Source organism: Cupressus sempervirens, chromosome 5 (assembly GCF_028749045.1).
Source record: "Cupressus sempervirens isolate cs-2001-9-10 chromosome 5, ASM2874904v1, whole genome shotgun sequence".
NCBI lineage: Eukaryota > Viridiplantae > Streptophyta > Pinopsida > Cupressales > Cupressaceae > Cupressus > Cupressus sempervirens.
The window spans coordinates 935,612,403-935,639,972 of NC_143122.1; the positions used below are offsets into that span (position 1 = coordinate 935,612,403).

General features: G+C 35.4%; 1 protein-coding gene across 4 annotated transcripts in view; it reads right to left on the reverse strand.

Moving 5' to 3' along the window:
- Positions 1-27,570, reverse strand: part of MMH-1 (MUTM homolog-1) — a 228,987-nt gene that overhangs the window by 73,182 nt on the left and 128,235 nt on the right. For 2 of the 4 annotated variants that reach the window (XM_089832978.1, XM_089832979.1), the window contains exon 6: positions 11,184-11,234. The exons of the other annotated variants lie outside the window; for them this stretch is intronic. In XM_089832978.1, coding sequence (XP_089689104.1) covers positions 11,184-11,234 — 51 coding nt within the window. The remainder of the gene's footprint in view (positions 1-11,183; positions 11,235-27,570) is intronic. 4 annotated transcript variants of the gene reach the window in all.

Genomic DNA, 27,570 nt, shown 5'->3' on the forward strand with positions numbered 1-27,570 from the left:
GCATGGAAAGATGCTATGGTTGAAGAATATCAATCAATACTACAAAATGATGTCTGGGACATTGTACCTAGATCTAAAGTCAAATTTGTATAAATGGCTCTAAAAAATCAAATATGCAGCAGATGGAAGCATTGAGAAACATAAAGCAAGGTTTGTTGCTCGAGGTTTTTTACAGAAGGTGGCTATTGATTATGAAGAAACCTTTGCCCCGGTTGCTCGTTTCACTTCAGTCTGGACAATTCTTGCATTAGCAACAGCAAAAGGATGGAAGGTGCATCAAATGGATGTGAAAATTGCATACTTAAATGGAATCATAAATGAAGAAGTTTATATTGAACAACCTAAAAGTTTTCTGATAAAAGATGAAAATCTTTATGTATGTAAACTAAAGAAAGCATTGTATGGCTTGAGACAATCGAGCTTGGTATGAAAGAATTGATAGTTATCTCAGCAAATTAGGATACTCTAAAAATGAACCTGATCCTAATATCTATTTTAAAATTTCTAATGGAGATACGATCATTTTGGTTCTATATGTTGATGATCTCTTCATAACAGATGAAGATCATCTTATTAATAAATGCAAACAAGATCTTCCTGTTGAATTTGACATGAAAGGCCTAGCTTTGCTACATTATGTTTTGGGCCTACAGGTATGTCAAAAGGAAGATTACATATTCTTCCATCAAGGAAAATATACTCAAGATATTTTGAACAGATTTGGGATGATGGACAGCGAGCCACTTGTAATTCCAATGAAAACTAATCTACACAAGCTAAAAGAGGAAGCAGCACATTTAGAATCTATTGATCCTACCCTCTATAGACAAATTATTGAATCTCTCATGTTTTTGGTAAACACTAGACCTAATATCCATTATTCCACAAATGTTCTTAGTCCCTTTATGTGTGAAGCTAATAAAAAACACCTGATGGCGGCTAAACATGGTTTGAGATATCTACATGGCACTATTGGTCTTGGACTAAAGTACAGAAATGTTGAAATCAAACTTGAAGGCTATACTGATTCTAAATGGGCTAGTTGTTCCATAAATCGAACCACTGGATTTTGCTTCAGTCTCAAATCAGCAATGATATCATGGTTTAGTAGAAAACAACCTACAGTTGCTTTGGAAGTTTACCACTCCATTATTATCTAGTTTTAAAATGATTGAGTTTAAGCACAACATTGAGATCTTTAAGTCACAAGAAGAATTGGTTGTAAATTGATATCAATGATGCCCAATGCAGCTATAAGTAATTGCCATTTGTGTGTTTGCTGGATAGATGCCTAGCAAGGAGTCAAAGGCAGCTAGTTCTTCAAGAACTCCTAAAATGGACAAAATAGAGGCAGCCATTGTGGAAATCACAAATAGAGAATTATTATCGCAATCACAAAACAATGCTACACTCACACACTTGGATGTGTGATGTCCCTCCATTTGAAGCCATTGGTGATATCCTCATCTTGTCCACACCAATAATGTAACAAACAAAATTACAAAAGCAACATGAAATTGCCTAAAACACTACCATATAAAGATTTAATAATACATATAATCAATACATAGGACATAATAATGATCAAATAAATTGATATAATAATAATTAATAAAGATATAATAAATATGATAATCAAAGATATCATTTTATTTTTTATTGGTAAACGGCTTAAGCCTTGTATATTATATTAATTAAATAGAAAAGATACAAAATAGTTTGTCCGTTCAAATGGGCACTAGTAGGAAAGAACGGAGCAGAAAACCTCCAATCTTGTCCGAAACCATAGTCCTTTATTATTACATCTTTAAAAGGGGCATAACCCAGTTTCAAAATCTATCTTTATTCTTTATAATTTTTATACATTTGAATTGATAAGATTCATGTCAAAAGTTGTCAAAACTTGGATCTTTATATAGGGCACCTCTGAAATACAAAGGCTTGGGTAGGAATGCTGAAGACGATATGATCTTTATTTCCTTGTAACCTTTATTCTATTACAATTCTAGATGATGAGATTACACCTTCCTTGTTGATAAATAATGACACTCAAATATACCGTTAGTTCCAAACAAGTAAAAACATCTATTTGTGTACTCTGTTTTCCTGATTGGATTTCTTTATATCTAATACAGACAGCTTTATATTACCAATTTTTGGATATGTTATAAGTTGTTAGTATTAGTAAAAACCAAATAACTTTTCCAAATGAACTACCTTAGTTTACTATTTTGCTACTCAAACAGTTTGGATTATTGTTTGATACTCTGTCTGATTGTAGTCAATCCAAATTAATCTTGTGAGAATTGAAAGACAAACCTTACAGCTAAGATTTGCTAATTACAAGGTAAAACACAAACGACATCAAAACAAGGACAGGCTTGAAAGGAGAATATAAGCGCTACCAATGCCTCTGATTCGACTATTTGACAGATTTGTTTGTTAAAACTCTTTATCATTTATTCTGAATTTGTATCCTTGCTTAAAATTTGGTAGATAGATTCAATACTTGACAATTTATACTAATATTTTGACACTTAAGCCCAAAATACCCAAAACATCGAGATCATAATGCTCAAGACTATTATCTAAATAGCCATAACCAAAACCACTCATGAGAATACAAAAGCAATCCAGGAGGAACAAACTAGAGAAACCCAAAGGATAACTATATTGATATATAGGGAGTAATATACAAACCAGCGAGTACATCAACAGACGAACTATGCAATCCGATAAGGAATCTAAGAAAGATTCAAAAAACAGCATAACAAAACAATGCAATTTACAAAGGAAGGATCCTCACTTCCACTTTACGATTTCATCCTTTCAATAGCTGCAGATTCCGAAGCAATAAGACAAAAAGGAGGGAAACAAAATAAGAAAGAACAAAACCCCTAGCACCAGGGGAGCTCAAAAGAAACCAGCCTGCTACAAGACCCAAAAAGCTTCAGCAATGCTATAAGAAGTGTCCTTATAGTCCCAAAAATCAAAAGGGGATCTATCAAAACTAAAACTAAACTTTTCAATGCAATTAATACTAGAGAACCTGGATGCCACAAGCTTATTAAAACTTTTTACCGAAGAAAAACTAATCCTCATCTTCCTCCTTCAAACACACCATAATGATTTCTGCAGCTTCCTTTAAATTTGTAACCTAGCTGCCAGGAGGAAAAACATATGCAATCCTTTCTTTGCTTGACTAGAAGAGATTTGAAAGGATGAACTCTACATTAGTAAGATTATCCAAGTCCACCCTAGGTTTGATGTATGCAGAGTACAAATTCAGATAGTTCTGAAGCCATTATGAACTACGTTCCTCCACAATCCTTCTCCAAAGAAGAACGAAGAAGATGTCGGCTTCCATCTTTGGCCATTCTTGAAAAAACAGAACATTATCCCTAATAGACAAAATAGGACACCTAAAAACATTTGCAAGCCCTAAGCTTCCTGGATCATGGTTCATGTAGACCTCAACAAGGGGAATCCTCAGCTGATGATTAATGCTAAGAACAACATTGTCCAAACCCTCCAGCCATGTAGGGTTAAAAATGCTATGGCAGAGATTGATACTCTGAGTATGCTCAATGTTTGCCCTTGCCAGACATGCAATGAAGGACCCAATAACCAAACTATTAGTACGCCAGGTAAAGTCGTCATTGAAGATATGCTCATCTAAAACCCTACTAACCACTACCCTAGACAAATCATCCAAAGGATTAAGGATCCTATTCCACCTTTCCAGTTTAACATTACCCCTAAATGCCATGGTTCTGGTTTCTAGGGCATGAAAAACAACTACAGTCGTCTCCATTTGACACAGAGACAGAGTGCTATCAACAAGGACAGAAACCAACAAAAAGCGAACAAAAAAACTAAAACAATGCAATGTCCCCACTTTAGCAATTGTCCAAATGTGTGACTGTTAGCCTATTTCTGTGTGGCCCTGGAGGCTAAGGAAGAGGTCAATGGGGTCCTGAGATGTTTTGGCCTAGTCATTTCCAGTTCGGGCCAGAACGGAGATGATTTACATGGTGTTGAGCAAACTTACTATCTTTAGTAAGTCAGCAAGGCTTGGGTGATGTCAGAATTAGTGATTGGGTTTGATGCTCCCGATGATAGATTTCCGACAAGCTATCACTCATATTATTCCGAGCCCAATTACTATCTTATTTTAATGCCTAAAGTTTATTAAAGTAACATTTAAATTAAATGTGCAAATAATAAAGTGTTACTTTAATATTATTCATGTTGGGATGTGTGTTGGAAAAGGGAAGCCCAAGGGAGACATAAGGTGTTATTTTATTTTATTTTATTTTAGAACACTTTATCCCACATTGCTTGTGAAAAGTGGGTCAACCCTATGGAGTAGAAATAAAAGGGAGAGCTTGTGGCCCTTATTCGGCAGGTTGAATATGAGAAGAAAATGAATGTGTGAGTTGCAGATCTGTTCTTGACATTAGAGGACGTCTATCCTATCGTGTGATATTCTACACGTCATTCCCTTGGCGTTTGGCCTGTGGAATCCATTGCTATCAGCTTCGCTATCAGGCAGTTTGGTTGCATTTCCAGCTACAGGCGGATTTGATATTTTGCTCATATCTTCTTCAATACTTGTCCGATGCTTATGCCGCTTTGAGGGAATGATTTTATAAAGGTAGTGAACTGTTTGAAAGACAAAGTACTGTAGCAGCAAGTTCGAAAGCATGGGCTGGAGTATTATGCCAATGATATTGGAGTAATTAGTGAGTTGATAGTCTGCCATGTATTTGATTTCATTAAATTCTGAAAATAACATTTTATCGGCAGCAGTTCATTGTCCACTTTGCATATTATTGTAGTTTATTTCTTGTTTATGTTGTATGATTCCTATTCCATGCACAAAACACAACAAACAAATAAATGTTTGATTTCTGAAGTTATAAGGGGTTTAAACATTAAACGAAGAAATAAGAAGTTGATTGCAAATGGTTTGACATAATTTCTTTCAGCAGCTAGTTTAGTTTTTTGGGGAATTCAGGGGTGTCCATTACAAACAAGCGACAGAGATAAGCTACAGTTCGAAATCTGAAAAGGAAGGAGAACCTCTTTATAGAGGAAGCCTCAATTGAAGGCTCTAGATCCTACTAGAGATATTGGGATGTAAAAAACATGATTGAACGCCAATTGTCGATGTCATGATCGTTATTCGTAATATTCATTACCGATACATATTCATTGTTGTCGTTTATTAATCTTTGAATAGTTAATAGATTATTAAATGAATAGGCATTAATAAATTAATAAAAGGAGGATAGATTAGAAGATGTGAGGGAGGGAGTAGAGAGAACTAAGGGAAAATTATAATACAAAGTCCTCAGTTTAATTATCTTGATATATTAAAATGTCGTCTCCATCCGCTCCCTTATTTGCCAGAAGATATGCCTTTTTGTTTCCTATCAAAGATATCATTATTATAATATAATATATTATTAAAATAATCATATAATATATAAATATAAGATATATAATATTAATATATAATATTAAAATAATATGATCATTCAAACGTCATAAAACAAATAAGTCTCCAGAGTTGTTTATTTCTATCGAGTGTTTATTCAACATATCATCCACAATAATGGAATCTTCAAATGAAATATTTGGGAATGATCATAATCCTATTCTAAGGTGACCGAAATCGTTGAATTAATATACCAGTCGAGCATGATGTAACTCCCAGCCATATCCCAATCATATGCCAAGTCAGCACTATGCTCCATCACCTATATTACCTAGGCACAGGTTCAATACGTAATATAAATGTTATTTGAGGTACAATCGAGTAAGACCCCACAGTGAATAACAGAGGCAAATGATAGGATTCAAGCAAGCCTGGAAATGTTTATTGGGGCAAAATGAATGATTAAGTCAAGCCTTAAATAAATTAATGGTTAAATCAATGTGATATGATCAGTAACTAAATGACATAATAATCAAAAAGACACAAGGTCGGCCTCCTCCAACATATAAAAGATAATTGCATCTTTGATAGAAAGGCATAGTTGATTTAGAATGCAAATGGAATAGGAAATTATATTGGGAATAAACGGCAAAGATTACAGAGAGGGCAGATTAATATAAGACGTAAAAATAAGAAATAGTTGTTATTGTCTTAAAAAGGGTAAAAGAACAGAACAATCAATTCAGCTCTTCAACAGCAAAGCTATAACAAATACTGGCATTAAGCGTGCTGCAGCATCCTATAGTCTCTAATGAATAATCAGCTGTAATAGATAAGCAATATAAATAAGTACTTGGAAATATATAAATAAGTGCATAGAGATACATTAAACTATACTCAGACTTGTTATTGCTTAAAGCCTAAGAAAATAAGAGAAGGTTGTGATGTTTCCAATGAGGGGCTTGTATAAATCCAAGCAATGGCTATCTGTCTCACAATTGGCTATAGGGCTTAGATCTATAAACTTTGAAGGAGCCCATTGCAGTTAGTAATCAGGCCACCTTGGATAACACGTCCCTCCATAATTGAGTTGAAATAGTAATATGATTGAATATGTGGCTATTTATCTTAGTCTGTTTGAATGAATTAATAATTCTTCATTATGAATATCTTAGCTTGAAATATTCTATCTTAGGACATACAATGTAGAAGTTGAGCTAAATATGTAATAGCTAAGTCTCAACCTATCAAGGGACATTACAAATGGTGTCAGAGGACTTTCTGTACTCTCATGTGGCCCTCCAATAACTCAATGGTTGCCTTTTACTTTTACAACCACACTTATAGACTAGCTGCAAACTGCCTCCAACCAATCATACTACCTTTATTTCTTCATTCTAAATGATTGCAAACAATTAATCTGCAAATTCTTTCATCCATTTATCCAATCTTGGTCTCTGAATTAAGGCCAATGTCTGCATAATTTCAATCAATAGTTTCACCAGTTCAGAGCGCACAACAGCTGTAAAAATTCACAATTTCTCAAGCGTTTTCTCTTGCAACCCTTGTTTCCAAAACCTTTCACAATTTCACAGAATCCAATGCATAATAGAATAATTTTCACCTTGCAATGAATGCATTCATAACTTTCAAACCCAATCAGCCAGTAGCTTCTTTAATACTCCTTTGATGACATTAAATATTTTGCTTTTCTTTCACTTGCTTTTAATGTATTTAAAATATAATATTTAATTAGGTTTCCCTCCCTTAGGTGTACAACAGAATAACATAAGTATAATTTAATACTCACTGATATCTCCCTCATAGCACTTTATCATTAAATAACCCTTTTTAATAAATAAGTCAAATAACATTTAATGATGTGCATTGTAATGCGTCAATTGGCCCCCCACTTAAATTTAAGAATAAATTATTAATAATGGATTCTTTATGAATAATAATAATTAATACATTTGGTTTCAACCAATAACTCATTCCAATTTGTCAGTTGCTGAACTTTGTCGATACCAATTCCAAGTTCACTACTAAAAATAGCAACTTGAGCATAATTAACTTACTATAAACACTACATCCCCCAAACAGAGCCAACTAACAGATGAGTCAATCATGACCTTGGGTGCCCCTGCCAGATATAGCAACTCCTTAATAATCACTTACAATAAATAGTAATTCTTCTAATAAATTCTCCAATCAATGATAGTTCCTCTGAACATTGTCACCAAGTTGTTCAAGAGCCTTGCTAAAGATAGAAACCCTAACTTTCGCAAAAGAGACACTTACTATAAATAGTAAGTGTGTTAGTTTGATTCAAACGAAAAGCAATCATGAACATCCTTGATCACTAGAGTGGGAAAACAACCTGTGGCTCGACCAACTGAGACCCCCTATTGATATCCAAAAAAATTAGCCTATGAGAGTTAAGAAATATGCTAATCCCTCAAACTTTGATGATCACAAAAAATGGGCAAAGTACATTACAATAGTGGCTCACAAACCATAGATAAATATTTGAAAACCAAGTATCAACCATGTGTCCGCTTTTCGAAAATATGAAGGCCTAATAATTCCCATCCAACATTAGATTAGTGATAACTATAATACTTTTCTACTCTGAATATTTAATTGCCCAGGACTCGGGCCAAATATTTCAACAATAAAAAATGCAAAATAAACTTTTTTACCCAAAACCTAATTGGAATATCAGATCTGCAAATACCTTTACATTGCAAATTTGCAGTGTTACCCCGGCGCGGGGGTGCGACGGTGTGGGGGGATGTCCAGATGAGTTTCAAGTGCAGGAAAAAAATGGCCTCAATTTGGGGATGGTGGGGGTGCAGTGGCAAGGGAGGAGGTGGTTGCATAGTATATATAATATATATGACTGAAAATGCTAATTGAGAATGATACTTCAATATATTATATAACATACCAAATATGGTTGAATAGAGAAAATTGAAATGCGATTCACAAACCATAAGTTCAAACTTGAAACTTGAAACTTCATAACATTACCAATGACCATTTAACAAATTAACTTAGTTCAAGATGCAAGATTCAAAATTCATTCTTCAAATATGAATATGATATATCATATATCATAAAGATGATCATGATGACAATGAGTCGAGTAGCATGAAACAGTGAAATGAAATAATGTATCGTAGCCATATCAAAGTGAGTACAATCTACAAAATGACAAAATGTCAATAATGAGAATGGAATCATCCCATGTGCTCTCTAAGCATGCATAAAAAATAAATTAAAAAAGAAAAGAAAAAATTATTTTTTTAAAAACTTTTTGAGTCATTCAGCCAGCTGCACCCCGTGAGCACCCTGGTAGCACCCCCACACCCAAACACCCGCGACGAACCCGAGCACCCGCGAACCACTCGGGTGCTCGACTAGTGCGGTCAAGGTGCAGTGTTGCATTTTCAGCCAGCAAGGGTACTCGGGTGCGTGACGCACCCGCATAGGGTGCTTCAGGTTTTTGACCCAAGTGCGGGTTACATTGCAAATTTGTCTCTATTAGAGACTTCACAAATTCAATGCAAGTAAGAACATTTTCACAAATCCGCTTCTTAGAGGAACTAGAGCTTCATCTCGCCTTTCTAAAAATATGTTGAAGGTTTGCTTCCTTAGAAAATTCGCTAAAGCAAAGCATTGAACAAATTCATCAACTCCAATAGTGTCTAAACTTGAACTTGAGTTAATAGTGTGGGTTCGAGCACAAGATCCCAGTTTGTGGTTTCGTGATTTCTTTTCCATTATGGTTCGTTTGGATTTGTGTGTATATTAATACATATAAAACTATATATGTATATATGCATTATATATACAAAACAATAAGAGAAATATTCATAACTAAATCATTTCATAGTATGAATCTATGATACTTGATCAATGATCAATGTCAAATATAAAAAATAAACATTAAAAACTTAATAACTAGGTCACTGATCTATGTTCACGATTCTAAAGAAATTCATCACATTGAATTACAGAATTACAAAATGAGAGGACAAATGTGAAAAACAAGTGTGTTTCGAGGCTTTATAATTGCCTATTCCAAGGTTCTAACCAAAAAATATTTTCAATTTGACTTTCAACCTGTAAGGACCCACAAGGATGGGCACAAATCCTTCTCAAGCCATTCTTTACAACTAGACCTGGTTTGAGGGTCCAAGGTGCAATCCCGATAACATAGATCTAAACACATCACATACATTGCGAAGTCTTCTTTCTGTAACGATTTGACATACCTTCTAGAATATCCACTCTCCACTGGATGATGTAGCTTCTAGAATAAGTTAGAGAACTTTAATATTGAAATCATTTACAAATCTTGTGCTTATTCAAGCAACAACATGAGACTTACAAGCTTATTCAAGCTCCTTACGAGCAACCACACTAGAAACAACAATTGGAAGACCAAGAGTCACAACTTAGAATCCAACATTTACAATGAGACAAATACAACCAATAGAAGACCAAGAGTCACAACTTAGAATTCCACAAAGATGTCCCTCTTGGTATTTGAACTAGTGTCTCCACAATGAGAACTCATTGCTTCAACCAACTAAGCTAAACCCCTTGTACAAGTTGGAGAACTTTACTAAATAAAGTAACTTTTAATAATATTTATTTTATTTAAGTCACCTTTGATTAAATTAATTAAAATAAAGTCATCCCTTAATATTTTATTTATTTGGACATCTTTAGAATTATAAATTTCATTCATTCATTTCAAAAAAAATTGGGCATTTTACACAATTATTCCTTGGAAAGTTTGTGAAACTTATCTCCAAGTTGCCATCATTGAAGAAGCACTTGATGTAAAATCAGATGTTCTATATGTTTAAGTTCTTTCTAGAATGACTTTCTCTTACTCAATGCCATATTGGTTCTCATGAGGTAGAATAAATCTTATATTCATCATATATTGATATATTAACTATGCTTTCCCAAGATATGGTATAAAGTCAAGGTCACTATCTGCTTCCCCTTCTCCTTTCAAGGTAATATGTCCAAAAAACGTTTTCACTGATAAACTAATCTCCATTGGCTTTAAGTATAAATTTAGGTCTAAGATGTATTTTGATTAAAAGAAAAGACAATTTTCCCTTGTCCTTTTGTGCTAAGAAATGTGCATTCTTTCCAGATGAGCCATCATTTATAAATATTAAATAATCTAAAAAGTCCTATTCGGCCATTAGTTTGGAGACAAATCTTTGTCGGCATAGTCAGAGCTTTGTATCTATTATGGAAAAAGGTTTTTTCGAAAAAATGCTCGATAGATTTGACAACTCTATCAAAAACAATTCTTTCTCACCAAACCAAAGTGTAGTCAGAATAAGAAAAGAAAGCTGTGCAATATCTATGTTAACACAGTTTTCCCACAAGATGAAAAGATGGCCATCTTAGGAAATCTATTCTTTCCTCAAAAAGCACAATCATGGGCATGCTCAGTGATATGAAAATTTCAGAAGGAAGTCTAGTGGGCCTGGCTCCCCAATGCTTTAATTCATTTAATGCATTATTTTATCGTCTGTGTACAAATTGGTTAATAAACCAAGAAGATCAAACTACCTCAAACTATAAAACAATAAAGTGCAGAAAGACCATCATCAAAGATTCACAAAGATGATAGATTAACATAGAGATAAAAAGCCACCTTATAACTTTAAAACTCCAAAAATTCTGAGGCTATGAAAGTACTAACCTGGTAAAGCACTTCATCAGCAACCCAATTTCCAATTCCTGCAATGAAGCTCTGGCAAAACAAAATAGCACATAATGTTATTATTCATCAAGCCTACACTGTAAAAATATAAAATATATATATATATATATATATATATAAAACTCAATACCAACCCTTGTCTTATGACTAGCATCTAACTGTGCATATTCCTACTATATGCTTCTCACTTATATGTAATAAACCCTGCTGGCTCACTGAATCTATGCTGAAGAAGTCTGTTTTTTTTTTTGTTTTTTTGCAAGTTTTATATTTTTGTGTTTTGAGAATATATGGTTTTTTTTTACTTTTTAAATATATAGAAATCACAAACTTGAAATGCAAAAGAAATGATAACGACTCAACTTCAACTTTATTTGATATACTTCTACTTGCAAATAATTACAATTGTAAGCAATATGCAATGATTTTTATTTATATGCAAGAACCTGATGACATCAAAATGCATTTAGGTAACAACAACACTGATTTCGAATGCCAAATTATATGTCCCAGTCAGAGCTGTATCTTCTCCTATCAATTCGCAGCAAATTGTAATTAATTCTCAGCTCAAATGCCTTCCAGACATGGATCAAACTTCAGTCAGCAGATGAGAAAAACATACACAATTCATTGGCAAATAGGGCCAATTTAAAGTGCATAACCAATGGTTGAAGTTCCCAACTTCCCCAATACTCAACGCCAAACCCTTGAAGGTTCACAGATTCATAAAACATAAGCAATAACGAGATATATCAAACTTCTCATAGAGCTTCATTTGTAATATTTAATTCAATTGCTTCTCAATTATACCCAATGCTTGGAAGCTTATTGCTCACACCTTTCGCTTAAAAGGCTTCACAATTACACTTTTCACTTATACTATTTGGACACATATTCCAACTTTAATATACAATAACTCCTTTACAACTCAATGGCTAGAATCTTCTTGTCCACACTTTTTACTAAAGTGCCTTCTTCAACACACCATCCAATTAGAACAAATAACTCATAAAGTTATTTAATAAGTTAAACTTAATAAATAACCTCCAATATGCATCACAATATCAAAGCTCAACAAGACAATGATATAGTTTGGACTCAAGGAGTCACTACTGCACTACCAAAAATGTAACCTTACTCTCTTGGCTTAGTATAAATAGTCAGTCGCACAAACAAAGACCCTCAAAGCCAACTGTCAGCTCATGAGGAATGCAATGATGAACTCACACACTCCTACTCTTGGAACTTGTAAAATTGGGAACATTATAGTCCTCCCTCAACAAGATTGTTTGTCATCAAAAAATCGTCATCTAGTAGAACAATGAACCTCAACCCCCACCAAGATCCCATGGAAAAATCTGCATAATGTCCCTGTCATCATCAAATAATCCTCGTAAATACAAAATCTGTGTCAACAACATAGTTTACAATACACTCAGCACCAGTGCTTGTGATATAGAAATCAAAACATCACAAGGAAGCAACTCAATAGGGCATTTAGACTTGCCCCCTTTCTCTACATCAACTAAGTTATCATGTCAAACATCAGCCTTAGGCACTGACAAACTCTACACCCGATAAATATCATGTAAATGGGGAGCATATGCTTGTAAGTTCACTCTACAATTCAACATTCGGCTTAGAGGGCGAGAGGATTTATACAAATATACCATTTAAGTTACATTTATTTATTTTGTTATACTTAAAGTTATATTTGTATAAATATTGTCAAGATGTTTGAGATTGGTTTCATCTTCATAGGAGTTAAAATGCAAAATTTAGATTTTGGGGTTTTCCAAAAAAATTCACTTAGCCAAATTCTAAGATAAGCAACCCTTCAGCACTCTAAACCCCCATAACCTATCCTAGCTCTCTAAGGTCAAATTGAAGCTCGAACAAGGATTGTCAAAAGGTTTTAAGTTTTTAACTCATTTCATCCAAAATCCTTTGGTCTCAATTCCACATTCTCGAGAGACTTAGCTACAATTTACAATTTACATTCTACATATATGATGGATTTAGCATTTATGTTCCTTGTTTATGTATGTGATGACAAATTAACCTATAATTGATGATGTTATAGTGTCTTTAAGTTATATTCAATAAAGGGTCCACGAAACAAGTTTAAAATTGCTAACAATTCATAAATTTCAAGGGTTTTTTTTTTCATTTTGTGGAGTCTTTGGAGAGTCTGAGCTCGGACACGAGTCGAGTTAGCCTTGCAAAGTCTAAGCCAAGTTCGAGTCTAGTATACACCCCAACGAACTCATCAATTAGATTTGTCTACAAACGAGTAGTGTCTAACTGACTTCCTGGTGCACTAGTGAAATCCCAAATATCATCCTCACTCATCACCTAGGGGAAACCAACATCAACCTAAAATAGTGCATTGTCATATGACAGAGTGACATCCACATCGAATAGATGGTTGTTCACAAAGTGAACTACACACATATGTTGATTTGAACTAGGTAACTGTGAACTACAAGAGACATGAAGGGTAACCCACTCCACCTGAATTGTATCACGCCTTTGTAAATCCCTGCTATCCACTACACACACAGAGCATGTAAACTCCCTCTTGAATACCCTACTACAAGCACCTTCTACCCCGGTGCTCAAACTTCATTAGCATCAAGAGCAAACTAAGGAAGAACTCCTCAATATCTTGTATTCATCGCATACCTAGCACAACATCCATACCTCCCAGGTAAATCACATAGAAACCTGGCTGCATCTCATAGTTAGCAAGAAATAATGAGATATGTATGTGCCTAGTACAGGTAACGATGTAGCCATCTACCACCCTAGCTCGAAACCCAACAAAAATTTTTGCCAGAAAGCCACATCAACTAACAAATCCCTCGAGTATGAAATTATGCATGGCTGCAGCGTCTAGCATAGAGATGCAATAATGTCCCACTATCGGTCCTTGCATTTTGAAAGCGGAAGGGAAATGGTACAACAATAAATAATACTATCCCCTAAATATCATCATCTGAACGAGCAAATTGTTGCAAGGATTCAGCCTCAAACTCATTATAGTACTAGAAGAGTTTGCCACTCCTTTACGGCTCAAAGAACAATAGTGTACTATGTCATAAGGTCCTTTGTACAAATAACAAAGTTGTCTCCTTCTCAAACCCTCACGCGTTGCCTCGTCATGCTTCACAACTGATTTTCTTTTTTCATCAGTAACTGGTCAATGTTTCCCATTTGCAGATGGTGTGGTAGGTTTAGGTTGTTCTTGCTTCGTAGGAGCTAAAAGTTTCAAGTTCCTAGCCTTCTTGATGGCCTCTTGCAGAAAAGGCAGATCAAATGCCTTAAACCACCCTCTAAGTGGCTCTTGTAACCCCAATGCAAATAGCATAACCAAACATTTATCTATCACATTAGGAAACATGGCAAAGAGCCTCAGAAATGCACTAATGAAGGACTCTAGGCTGCCTAAGCTAAGCAAGATCTCAAAACTAAGTCTATTGGTCCTTCTAATCAAATCTCTCTACTAGTCTATCCTAAAACACCTAAAAAATGCAAAGTGACCAACCCATAGTACCACCAGTAATGGGCTATCCCACATAGATGCACCACAATAAAACATATAGCGTCCTCTTCAATCATAGGACATAATGAAAGATAAGTATTAAGCTTATGAACCCAAGCTCTAGTTGTCATCTTCCCACTTCCATTGAAGTGAGTCAATGTCATCCTGTTGGTTGTCTATTTCAAATCATTCTGTCTGGGCCTCTGTTTTATATTACGTCCAGGCCTACCTCTAAAGTGCTCTCACCTTTGTGTCAAAAATCTATCGAAGTTCAGGTTGTGTTTAATTACTTGTGGTAAAGCATCCCATTTGCAAAATGGACTACAACATCGTTAGCAAATAGTGCATCCTCAGTCTCAATACTTAGCACATCGGACTCAAGCCTCGTAAAATTAAATTGTTGTGGCTTGTCATGCACACTCATAGGGATTATCCTATCATTAGCTCTATACCTTTGCAAACTAATCGATACACTCCTCGTACCCCTGTCTCTGCTACGACCTCTAGGTAGACAATGTGTTGCAAGAAATCTGTTGATGTGAGTTTTGTTCCACTACAACATGCAAAATCATATACCTAGTGTTTCAAGGAGAAACATCAAACACTCAATCCTCTCTTGACACAAGTCATCTCTCACGCTAAGCTTGCAAAGATCATGCAAATGACTTCAAGGTTCCTTCTTAATAATGGACTTCACTTAGTTTTATGATGTGATATGATGGTTATCACAAAGGGACTTATGATAATCATTCAATGGATATCAACTCTTCCACTCCTAAAAAAAAATTTCTACAATGTGCAATGAAGATATAGTTCAACTTTCCACTTCCACTCCAACTTAATCTTTTAACCTCTATTTCTACTTCTACTTCCACTATGAGTGCAAGGAATCATGAATCATTTGAACTCTACTAAGTGCAATCTCAGTAGCAGCTCCACCCACCTAGTGCAAGCTTCTAAGGAACACTCGAATGGTTTTCAAATCAACATCTCCTCTCCAATCCCATTAAATGGATGAAAACTAAAGATTGAATATCAATTGAAGTTAAGTGCACTCAATCATCGACATACCACACAAGGCGCTTGTAATGTCCCCTTTTTCTGGGACATTATAATTCTATGTGGCCAGCTCACTTCGCCTAGGTTCTGGGGGAGAAAAGGTTCTTTACGGGGGTTCAATTCAAGATTTGGCCTAGACATTTCCAGTTCCAGACCCATCAGAGCAGTTTCAACAGGTTGTCCAGATGCTTACTATTTTTAGCAAGTAATCAGAGCTTGGTATTTTTGGTACCTTAGTGCTGGGTAGAAAGCGTCTCGCCGAGAGCTTTCAAACGAGCTATTGCACATGTTTATCAAAGTTCATTTGGTCAGTTATTTTAATGCCTAATGACTATATGGTTTACTAAGTGACTATTAAATTCATTTAACTTGTCACTTTATTTTAAAAACTTACTATGTTCACTTAAGTGAATAAAGGACAAAAAAGGTGCTTTATCCCACATTGCTTGAATGAGCGTGCATCACATTGGGAAAAGTAATAAAGGTACAACAAGCTTCACACGTGGGGATATGAAGATTATAATATTGAAAGCAAATATTAATTTGGGAGCTAGAAACAGTTGCTGGTTATTTCTAATACGACGCAAACCCTTGAAGAAGTATCTAAAGGTTGGACGCAAACCTGGCCTTCTTACAAGTTTAATCTATATTGCCAATCTGACTATTATTTCTGTCTATAAGATTGGATTACTTAGATTGTTGCACATTATTGTATTGCTATTGTATAATATAGTAACATATTTTGGGTTATTTGTGCTAAATTCCTGGTTTTAATATGTACTTTTGATTATTGGAGGAAATAAATACATTTCTTTCTTGGAGTTTCTTGTATGCTTCTCTATTGGTTATGAACGATTAAATTATGGAATTTATATTGGATTTTGGTTCACTGTTCGGATTTTAAATCTGCAAGTATATATTTCGAGTTTTTGGTAAAATATGCGAAAAGGCATATTACCCAAGTTTGAAACATTAAGAAGCTAGACGTTACCCCATCCTTCCTTCTAAATTTGCAGTTGTATGTTTTTGGGCAGAATAGGCAAAAAAGTGAGTTTCTAGTTCAAGCAAAAAGTAAGTTCCATTTTGTTGTTTGCATTTGGAGTTTTGAATACAACTGGTCTTATACAAGCAGTCGAATATGTATTAGATAGCAGGTTCCTTGACATTGCTCTGAGAAAACGGCAGCAAGAATTCATTTCAGGCTACGTATAAGGAGTCATTTACTGGCATGAGCATTCTTTGTTAACACGTATGGAGAAGAACCCGACTGGTGTATATTTGATTGTTGGTCGTCTTTGAATAAAGCATTTCTAACGCTGGGAGTACTCTATCCATTCTCCAGCCAAGACGTTGCCATTGTTGGTGAAGTATGATTTAGAAGTCGGCATGTACCATTCCATAGTGAGAACCGAGCAATATACAGAAAAATGTGGCCATGATTATCTGAGAATAAACGCTGCAATTGGATTTCGTCACAATAGTGGAGATTTGCTAGGTCGAGGTCTTCCTGTCGAATCAGGCAGTAAAGAGGGTCGTCATCAGCACAACTGAACAGTATAGTGGAAGTGCATTTACAGGGTTGGGCTGCAAACTAAGTATGAACGCTTAAGGCATGGTCGTGACAGTGAGAAGGAACTGGAAACGACAGCAAAAGGGAAATATTAATCGTGTATCATTGGACACCGATAGTTGTTAAATGCGGGTAAGGTTGCTACAGCATTAAGCCTGTGAATCACCCACGGTAACAAGTGGAAGGAGCACGGAAGTTGAAGACTCCATTTCGGGCGAGAGTGTACATATTCAATTCGACGGCAACAACAAATGAACCATCTCCAGCTACTGCGAACAGGGTTACAACCCCCGAACTCCAGGTGCCAATCTCCTTATTTGGGTCTAAACTATAATCGCAAGTCCTGTGATTTTCATTTTGGATGTATTCGGAACTGTAATAGCGTGTGGGCATGATATTAAACCTTCAAAGTGAATGCGAACTATATGGGGTATTGGGTAATATGTGTTTCTTTTGCATTTGCATGTGAACTGTTTGATCAAATGTCCTGTAACCGTAGCTTCACTATTCTATAATAAACATTAGAGCTATTTGCTTCACGGAATCGCAATTTGCGATTAAAATCGTTAATTGTCTTTGGACATAATTCAGCATGTACAGAATAAAACAGTACTATGCTAGCCTCATGCAATAAGGTCTAAACAAGTTACACATAATCTGTTTGACAAAATACCTTCAATGTACATTTCGACTTTTTCCTTGACAGAATTAGGAAGGAATATAAGTGGTAGTTTGGCATGGGTTTATTAGAACCAGATTCACGTATTGTTCTTAACGTGGTTTGGAGTCTGGAGCCATAAAACTAAGTACTGACTAGACCAGGAGAAGCGTCCAGTTAAGGCAGATTAAGAAAATTAAACAAGGATTGTTACGTCGTTAAGAAGGTTCTGAAAGATTTTCTTCACAAGGCTGAAGCAGATGTGAGTTCACTCACCTCATTATATTCAGAAGTGGGGCGAAATGCTGACTCTCTTGCAAAGTATTTTGGTGAGGATCCTGCATGCTGTCCATTTGAGCAAGTTATATCTACACTGCTGAATTTTGTAAATATGCTCAAAAAGACTCGTGAGGAGAGTATCAAGCTAGCTGAAGCTGAGATTAAAAGCAGAGTGAATATTGTGCCTGTTCAGATATAGGTCTTGTTGGCAGGAAAATTAATATGCAAAAATCAATCAAGAAATCCTATCGAGTCTCATTTTGGAGAGCAGGAGTGAAAGAACCGACTTTAACAGCGGTACTAATTCATATTTTGTTGGGAAGAAACAGTGACACAAATTGTTTTAAAACACTGATTTGTTGCAGAGACTTGAGATTGTCCAGCAAGTGTTTACTAAAATGCTCTAGTTTCAAAACTGAATCCTGGTCCAGTTTAATAAATTTATTAGTGGCGACATCAGATCATATTCAGGTTGTTTGTGGATTATTTGATTATTTGACAAATTTTCTCTCATAGTTTACATTCAGCATTTTGAATACAGAATTTAAGCTCAGTTTATTGCAGCGAAATGGACATTGAATCAATCAATTAATCATGTCTACTCCAAGTACCCAGAAACAGTGGGACAAGAATATGGAGAAGCTTAAACAAAGTTTGAAAAGATTGGATGAAAGTCAGAGAAGAGTGAATGATCTGATTTCAGAACCTGCAAAACTAGACAAGGTGGCACGATGTATGGTTTCCATTATTAAGAGGATTGCATCACAGAGCCAAGAGAAAGAGGAACAAGAGGTCTCTATAGTATCTAGAAGCCTCTATGATGAATTCCCAGTAATTAGTGACCATCATATAGCTGACCTTATGGAGAGCAAAAATCAAACCTTAGAAAACAAATCAGAAAATTCATTTGATGACAATGAATCCCAAGATCATGATATCGATGGACACGTAGTCACCTTGGAAGTGGAAGTGCATGAAGATACTGTTATATCAGCAGCTTCTACCTCGCCAGTTGAGCCATCCTATGAGGTGCATGGCAACAGAACCCTAGATATTGAGGAGTGCCTAGATGATAGCATACACGTTGCTTATCATATGATATCTGACTTTGATTCAGCCTCACATCACAGTGCGGATGACAAATGGGAAGATTTGTGTGGAAATGTTTCGTCACAAGGGGATCATCATTTAGCGAGCCAATTGAAGGTTAATAACAGAATGGTTGCCACAATTGTTAAGCATTTTGATGTTGCTCGTCAAATGTTGGCCACCTATGGTTGGAGTACTCCTTTGGCAGGTGAGCATGGTGATAGTGTTTTTTCCCTGGCAGAGATACATGCACTCCAAGAAGCGATTGGAATGATGAAACAAAATTACCTACAACTACTTACAGATAGAGATTTTCTTCTCGAATGGGATTGCATTTGTTATGTTGCATTGCAAGGAAATGAGGAGAAGATTGGTAAGCTCACTCATGAGCTTGATGTAACATTGGACTCGTTGCAGAGTGCCCAGTTGGCCCTTCAAGAGTCACAATTACAAATTGAGAAGCTTACAAAGGAGTTGAGTTTGGCACAATCTCCACCAACTGCAGATATAGTACAGTTACACACAGAGGCAGTTGATGAGGATCTTATATCCACAGGTTGTAGGGGGGATGTGGTTACATCTATCACAGATATTTCAGCTAGGACGAGTACCTTGGTGGAGAACAATAGAGAACTACTAGTTGTATCGAGTTCTCCTGAGGTTAGTGTCGTGACAGTTGATACAAGACAATTTACTGGTAGCTCTTGTGTCACAATGGTGGATTCTCCTAAGAGTTGTGTGGAAGTACACAACGCTACTCTGTCATCCACACAAGGCATTCACAAAGTGTCACCCGGTTGGGAGTATAGCTCTCATGTTGATTTGTTTCCATCTCCTGGAAGCAAATCTGTCACTTCATTCCATGCAGCTGATTTTGGATGCCGACTTGTTGATTTTCAGATTCAGAGGGATCAGCTGCTTGATTCAAGTGTTTTTAGTGATGAGCCATTGATAGAGGTCAAAGCATTTTACTGCGAATACACAGTGAGGAGTGCTAATAATTTTTCTTTTGACCCATGTACGAAGGACTTGATGATGCATCGGTGTGGGTTGGTTCCAAAATTATATCATCCTTTATGGGATGGGTATTCACCATCTTCGGAAGGTGGGATTAGCGGATGCAAGCGTCCAACTCAACTATTTGTTGGGGATTACTTGCAGGGAAAGATGCCGGTTATACATCATGCTAATACGTATCCAACATGGTTTGCTACTTCTATGTCACAAAGTTCTCTGATGGGTACATGGTTACAGAGCGACTATAGTGTCAGTTGGCATGATGGTTTGGTTAGTTATCACATCCATGGGAGTTTAGTGGGAGCTATAGAGAGATGTTGTGTTATAGACGCTACCATGTATTTTTACCTCTATATGGTGAATGGATGTGGGAATCAATTGTTTTGAGATCCAGGTGGCGACAAGTTTGACACGATGTATTGGTTGATCGAGGATCCAAGTGTTAATAGTATCTTACATCTAGTGGATTATGCCGTGACTATGATTTGTGTGTTTTAACCTTCTGACATATCAGAGATCTAGAGATCAGGACTACTTCGTTTTCACCTAGGTGATATAGTGATTGAGATAGATTGGTCGGATCTGTCATTGTCATCGGTACAAATATTACAGGAGTGGTACAATGGTACAATGGTACAGATGTTACAGGAACTGGCCAGTGGTATTTCGGACAGTGCACGAGTTCTCACTTGGGATCCAGGTGGAGCATCCTTATGTATTGCTTTTTATCAAGGAGCTTGTTGGAGAGTTTGGTTGCTATCATCTTGGGGTAGATATTGCTATATTGTTGAGCTCCCATCTTCACTAAACATTAGAGACTCACAGGGTCAATCATGGAGGGAGGCTTTCATCCTGACTGAGAGTATTGGCACACAGGGCAACAGCACACAGTAGTTGGTGTACCTTTATGGTTAGACTTCGGATCATGGCATTCAGTTATTTGGCACATTGATTCCTATTGTACTATTTCACCATTCTAAGTTTGGGAAGATGTATGCTGGGGTATATCGACTGAGGAGTAGTACCTCATTCTCGAGTCAAGTATGGGATCCTGGCATTTGATTTCTGCAGGTTTGAGCGAATTGCTTGAGGGCAAGCAATCTTTGAGAGGGGAGGCTTTGTAATGTCCCCTTTTTCTGGGACATTATAATTCTGTGTGGCCAGCTCACTTCACCTAGGTTCTGGGTTGGAAACGTCTCGTCGAGAGCTTTCTAATGAGCTATTGCACATGTTTATCAGAGTTCATTTGGTCGGTTATTTTAATGCCTTATGACTATATGGTTTACAGACTAAGTGACTATTAAAGTCATTTAACTTGTCACTTTATTTTAAAAACTTACTATGTTCACTTAAGTGACTAAAGGACAAAAAAGGTGCTTTATCCCACATTGCTTGAATGAGTATCCATCACATTGGGAAAAGTAATAAAGGTACAACAAGCTTCACACGTGGGGATATGAAGATTATAATATTGAAAGCAATTATTAATCTGGGAGCTGGAAACAGTTGTTGGTTATTTCTTCTACGACGCAAACCCTTGAAAAAGTATCTGAAGGTTGGACGCAAACCTGGCCTTCTTACAAGTTTAATCTATATTGCCAATCTAACTATTATTTATGTTTATAAGATTGGATTACTAGATTGTTGCACGTTATTGTATTGTTGTTGTATAATATAGTAACGCATTTTGGGTTATTTGTGTTAAATTCCTAGTTTTAATATGTACTTCTGATTATTGGAGGAAATAAATACATTTCTTTCTTGGAGTTTCTCGTATGCTTATCTGCTGGTTATGAACGATTAAATTTTGGAATTTATATTGGATTTGGGTTTACTGTTCGGATTTTAAATCTGCAAGTATATATTTCGGGTTTTCGGTAAAATATGCAGAAAGGGATATTACAACGCTCTTACCATCGACAAGAGCCTAGTGGCCCGGATTTGTTCTACTCAAACAAGTAAACATCCACAACAACTTCCATTGAACTAATCTAGTTCAACAAGAATATAAATTTACTCCAAGTGAAAGATTAAGCAAATCATGCAATACTTTAAGACAATAACAAGAAATTCACCATGAAGAACCAAAAATGAACTATCAATTACTTTCACAAGCATTCTAGCAACAATTTCCGCAAGTCTCTCCCTCGTCTAGCCTACTCTAATCTCCTACCTCTATATTATCTCCAATCTCTAAGATAATCTCCTCTAATGAATTACAAAGGAGAAGGCCTTGGCCTTCTATATTAGTTTTATTACAATGAAGGGCCAAGACCGAATAAAGATCAAGTGCGGAGATTTTTTTCCCCCAAACCCTGATTAGGGTTGCCAAATTTACAACCAAGTCATGGATCAATCAGAAAATTACAATGACTTTTCCAACCAATGAGAAAACGGGACACTTCACATGATTTCATTGACGCTACTTGTAACTGAAATTTTCGTATTAGAGGAGACAAACAATTGTAACCTCATCATCCTTTGGAATTCTCTCATGGAATTGACTTGAACCACCTGCATCTTTTTGAAATAGTGGACTTTAACTTTCTTAATTCTCCTTCAATATGTCCTAATGTAGTTGGATCCTCTATGCGTTCCTGACTTTTCTCTTGATTTCAATCTGACTTTGCGGTTGATATCTTGAACACGAATCTTTCCTTCTCACTTGAGTCCTCATGCTTGAGCCATCTTCCTGTGGCATCTACTTGAAGTTTTGAGGCCTTGATCATCACCTTGACCTCTAGCTTCTCCTTCCTAAATTTTCCTTGCCAATTTCTTTAGGCATGGCAATGGAAGGTATGTGCACCAACAATGGTCTGATTCTCTGAGATGTTCCAAGAATTAATTTCAACTCAACCCTTCTTGAATTCACCTTGCAAAACAAAGGAGCAAAGCATTAAGCTTGTGTAAATAAATCAGAAAATAAAATCGCATATCAATAATAAACAAATTTCATCCCACTTTAAAACCAACTATTTTGCAAAGTTGAGGCAAATTTAATCTCATTACAATCCAAAACCATTTATTATTATTATTTAATTATTTCAAATTTTCGTCACTCTCCGTTTTTTTTTTTTTTTTTTTCAGGAGAGGAAGGGTGGTTTTGGTGATTAACGAAGGATGAGAGTTGACTGGGGAAAATCCTAAGCCTCAAGAATTTTCCCCGGGGGCGAATCTTGGGTGTCGTAAATTTCCCCCGAACATGGTGCTCTTAAAAATTTCTTAATTCAAGACTCCTTGGTGATTCCTTGTCTTATTCTTGTCCATGATGTTGCCCTCATGTCGTAAATCGATTTTTAAATGCCTTGGAGGATGGTAAACTTTCGAAGACTCGATCTAGGGAAATTCTTGACGGATGTGAAATTTCTCCAGCAGGGAAATTCCTAAGACGTGAAATTTCCTCGAGAGGGAAATTCCTGTGACGTGAAATTTAACCAAAAGGGAAATTCCTAAGAGATGTGAAATTCCCCAGGAGGGAAATTCTTAAGACAAGTGAAATTTCCCCAGGAGGGTAATTCCTCAAAGACGTGAAATTTCCCCAGCACATGGTTTTTTCACAAACTTAGCTCTATTTCTCAAACATGCAAACCCTTCTCTCTCAGACTAAAATTGCACTCTCCATTTGGACTTAGGCTACAAAATTTCCTCAATATGGTACCAAATTTCGCCAACACCTGGTTTTCTCACAAACTATTTCATTCCTCCAACATGCAAACCCTTCTCTCTTGAACTAAAATTCCCTTCTTGAGACAATGAAGACGATCTAATATTTTTCAATATTTTTACATTTAAACACAAAGATAACGTCAATCTGCATCAAGATCTGCTTATTTTTCTTGAAATAAGTATATGCAATACTTTTAATAATGTTATTTCCAGTCATCAACAACTTCTTTTACTTAAGAGCTTACACATAAGCCTTCGCATGTGTTATAGATGTTGGTATTGAGTCCATTAAATATATATAATAATGTACTTATCAAATGGATCAGATAATTGAGGAATCGATTAATGACAATGGTTTGAAATTATTGAAGACTTATCTACAGTAGTTATATATTTTAGAACTGTAGTTGTAATGACCCCTTTGGCTGGGATTGAATAATGTGATTATAACCTCTATGTTATCTTCTGAGATTGTACATGGTTCTCTATGATCTTATCTTAAATCCGGACTGTCATATATATTGATCAGTCTCCTGTCTCTAGTTTTATATGGGCAGCTGAAGTAATAAGCTTTTGCTATCAACGCTATTACTCTTTGTGTCCTTTTGATCACATGCCTGCAAACTGCATTTCCTTCCTTATTATCAATCTTTCCATTGCTGGTATTGATTCTGAGTCACCTATCTTATCGGCTTCCTTGTTTTCCTGTAGACTTTGATGCCTATCTTATACTCTATCCTCTTCTATACATATCGGATGATGACTTTGTCCTTCATACTATCATCCATGACTTCTTTTGTTTTGTTTATTTCCTTTATTCTTTGCTGACCGGAATTATGTTTGGCTTTTTGCCTTCCTTATTCTAACATTGACAGTGTTTGGACCGTTAGAATGTGCTTTTCTTGTGCAAATCTGCTCATTTATTTCCCATATTCCTGACTGGATGATTTGCCGACTGTATATGAATATGCTAATTGTGAAATGGCATGCTGGTGGTCTTCCTCGCTCTTCCTGCGATCTCCCTTTATATTAAACCGGATTGGTATCTCTTGTTTGGATGTTCAACGTCTTTAATATCTGGTTAAGAGCCTTATCATCGAAGCACTGAATGCCTCATATCGGCTCCAACTCAACTGCCTACATCATCGGATGTTGAAGTCTCCATTAATTATCTAAGTCTCCATTTACTTCCTTCCATCATTGAGTTGCCTTCTCCGTCAGATGTCTCTGCATTGACTGTCTAAACTTCTATGTATTTGCTTGGGAGATTTAACGTGAATTATGACTGCTCAATTGGTCATATATATTTTCAGTCCTTTGGATTTCTGGAATCTTATCTGCTTGTATTACTCTTTTAAGCATCTGATTTCACAGTGAATAAGCTCCTCTTCTCTCGTTCGATGATCCTTTTTTTTTGTTTCCTCCTGTTCTCCTTGATTATCATTCCCCTATTATATATATGTATATATATATATATATATATATATATATATATCCAGTATGATCGAATGGTCATGCCCTTTCTTAGTTGTGACTTTTAATCACCAAAATAAATTATTACTTACATTTGATATTATTGTTCATTTATTCATTTATATTATTATTATGTTTATGTTTAATGTATAGTTTATATTAATTCATCTGTATAATAGTTTTATTATTAAATATAAGTAGAATAATATATAATTAAATATATGCATATATTTGATATTCATGTTATATTTCTAATAGTTGAATATTATTTTTATTATAATTTTTTATCTTAAAAGTTAATTTACCTTTGATTAACATATCACTTTCATATAATATACTAGTATAATTAATATTTTGTATTAGATATTTATATTTAATAATTAGTACATTATATTATTATATTTATTTATTATTATTTTATATCTTTCATCATTATTATATTATTATTTATTATGTATTTATTTTTTAAAGATATTTTATGATTAATTATTAATTTATATTAAAAATGGGGACATTACAGAAAACAAAGGTTCCATCATGAAAAAGAATAACATGTCAACCTCCAGCGATACATATCTCAGAATGTAATTCATAGCAGGATAAACAACGGATATAACATGAACAAAATAATATAACAGTAAAAGGGTTAAACACTATTCGTAAGCAACATTCAAGGGAAGACATCAAAAGAAATGATAGATTGTGACCAGAAAAAAAAAGGAATCATGAAATTCAGATAACAAGTTTACACAGTATCAGAATTATTAACAAGTACAGTAATATAGATTCAGTTAAAGTAAAAGAATGTAGAGAATGATTGTGTCTGAGGAAGGATTTATATGTCAACATTTAAAATACCAATAAAGATATCATACAATCACAAGTTATTTACTAGATTTGGAAGTATTCTCTTAAGTTATCTAAATTTGACTAAGTTGAAAGGTTAACGTGTTCGAGAACCAATATGTGAATATAATCACAATAAGTGATTGTAAGGGAAACTCATCACCCTGAAACAGAGCTGACAATGTTTGAACCTAAGTGGAAAGGAGGGGACATTACAGTGGAATCAGTATATGAGCTTTAATCAGTATATGAGCTTTAACCAAGAGTTTGAACATCTGGAGAACAATGACTTAGTGAAATTCCAGTTTTTCTACGAGTTTGACAATGAAGAATGGACTACGATCATACGTACCAAAATTCATGATGGAAAGTTTTGGTCAGGGGATAATGTAATAGAAATCTCAGCTCACCTAGTTCATGAAGTTATTGGTTTATGCAATGAGAGCAGTATATTGGTAAATGAGAAAAATGTTAAGAAGATGGTACTTGATAAAACTAGATCTGTCTACAATGGAAGACGAATAGTGATAAGAAAAATCAAACAAGATGATGTAAGATTTCTGGGCAGAATTATTGCAACAAAGATATGTTCTAGTTCAAGAAGTGATGGCATGGCAACCGGATTCGTTCATGCAACCTATAAAGTTTGCATTGAGAGAGAAAAAGTTAACTTGAGTGAAACTCTAAGAATGCAGTTGGTTGAGAACCTTGAAAAGATCAAGTCAAGAGTAGTCAATTCATATTTCAATCATTGATAACTTACATGTTTTTCCACTTGATCAAAAGATTTCCTTTCATGTGAGTAGTTGAGTTCCTTAGCGGCGACAAGTGTAACATGGAGAAGATATCAAAGATGCATAATAGGTATCTTATTGATAAGATCATTGACAGCGCAAACCTTATCATGAAGACCTTTCAGAATGAAATAAGGGAAGATACAAAGAGCCACCTACTATGGTAGAGAATGCTTGTTTCATGATTGATACTAATTTCACATATATCGAGTCAGTTGAGCCTAGAATGTTGTATGTTGAGGCACTTGGCTATAAAGTGACAGAAGAAGAAATTGAGGGATATGCAGAAATAATCCTCAAAATATGATAAGGATGAAGAGTTTGACAGGCTTGGAACATATGATGAATTGATGAGATCAGCAAGTCAAGCA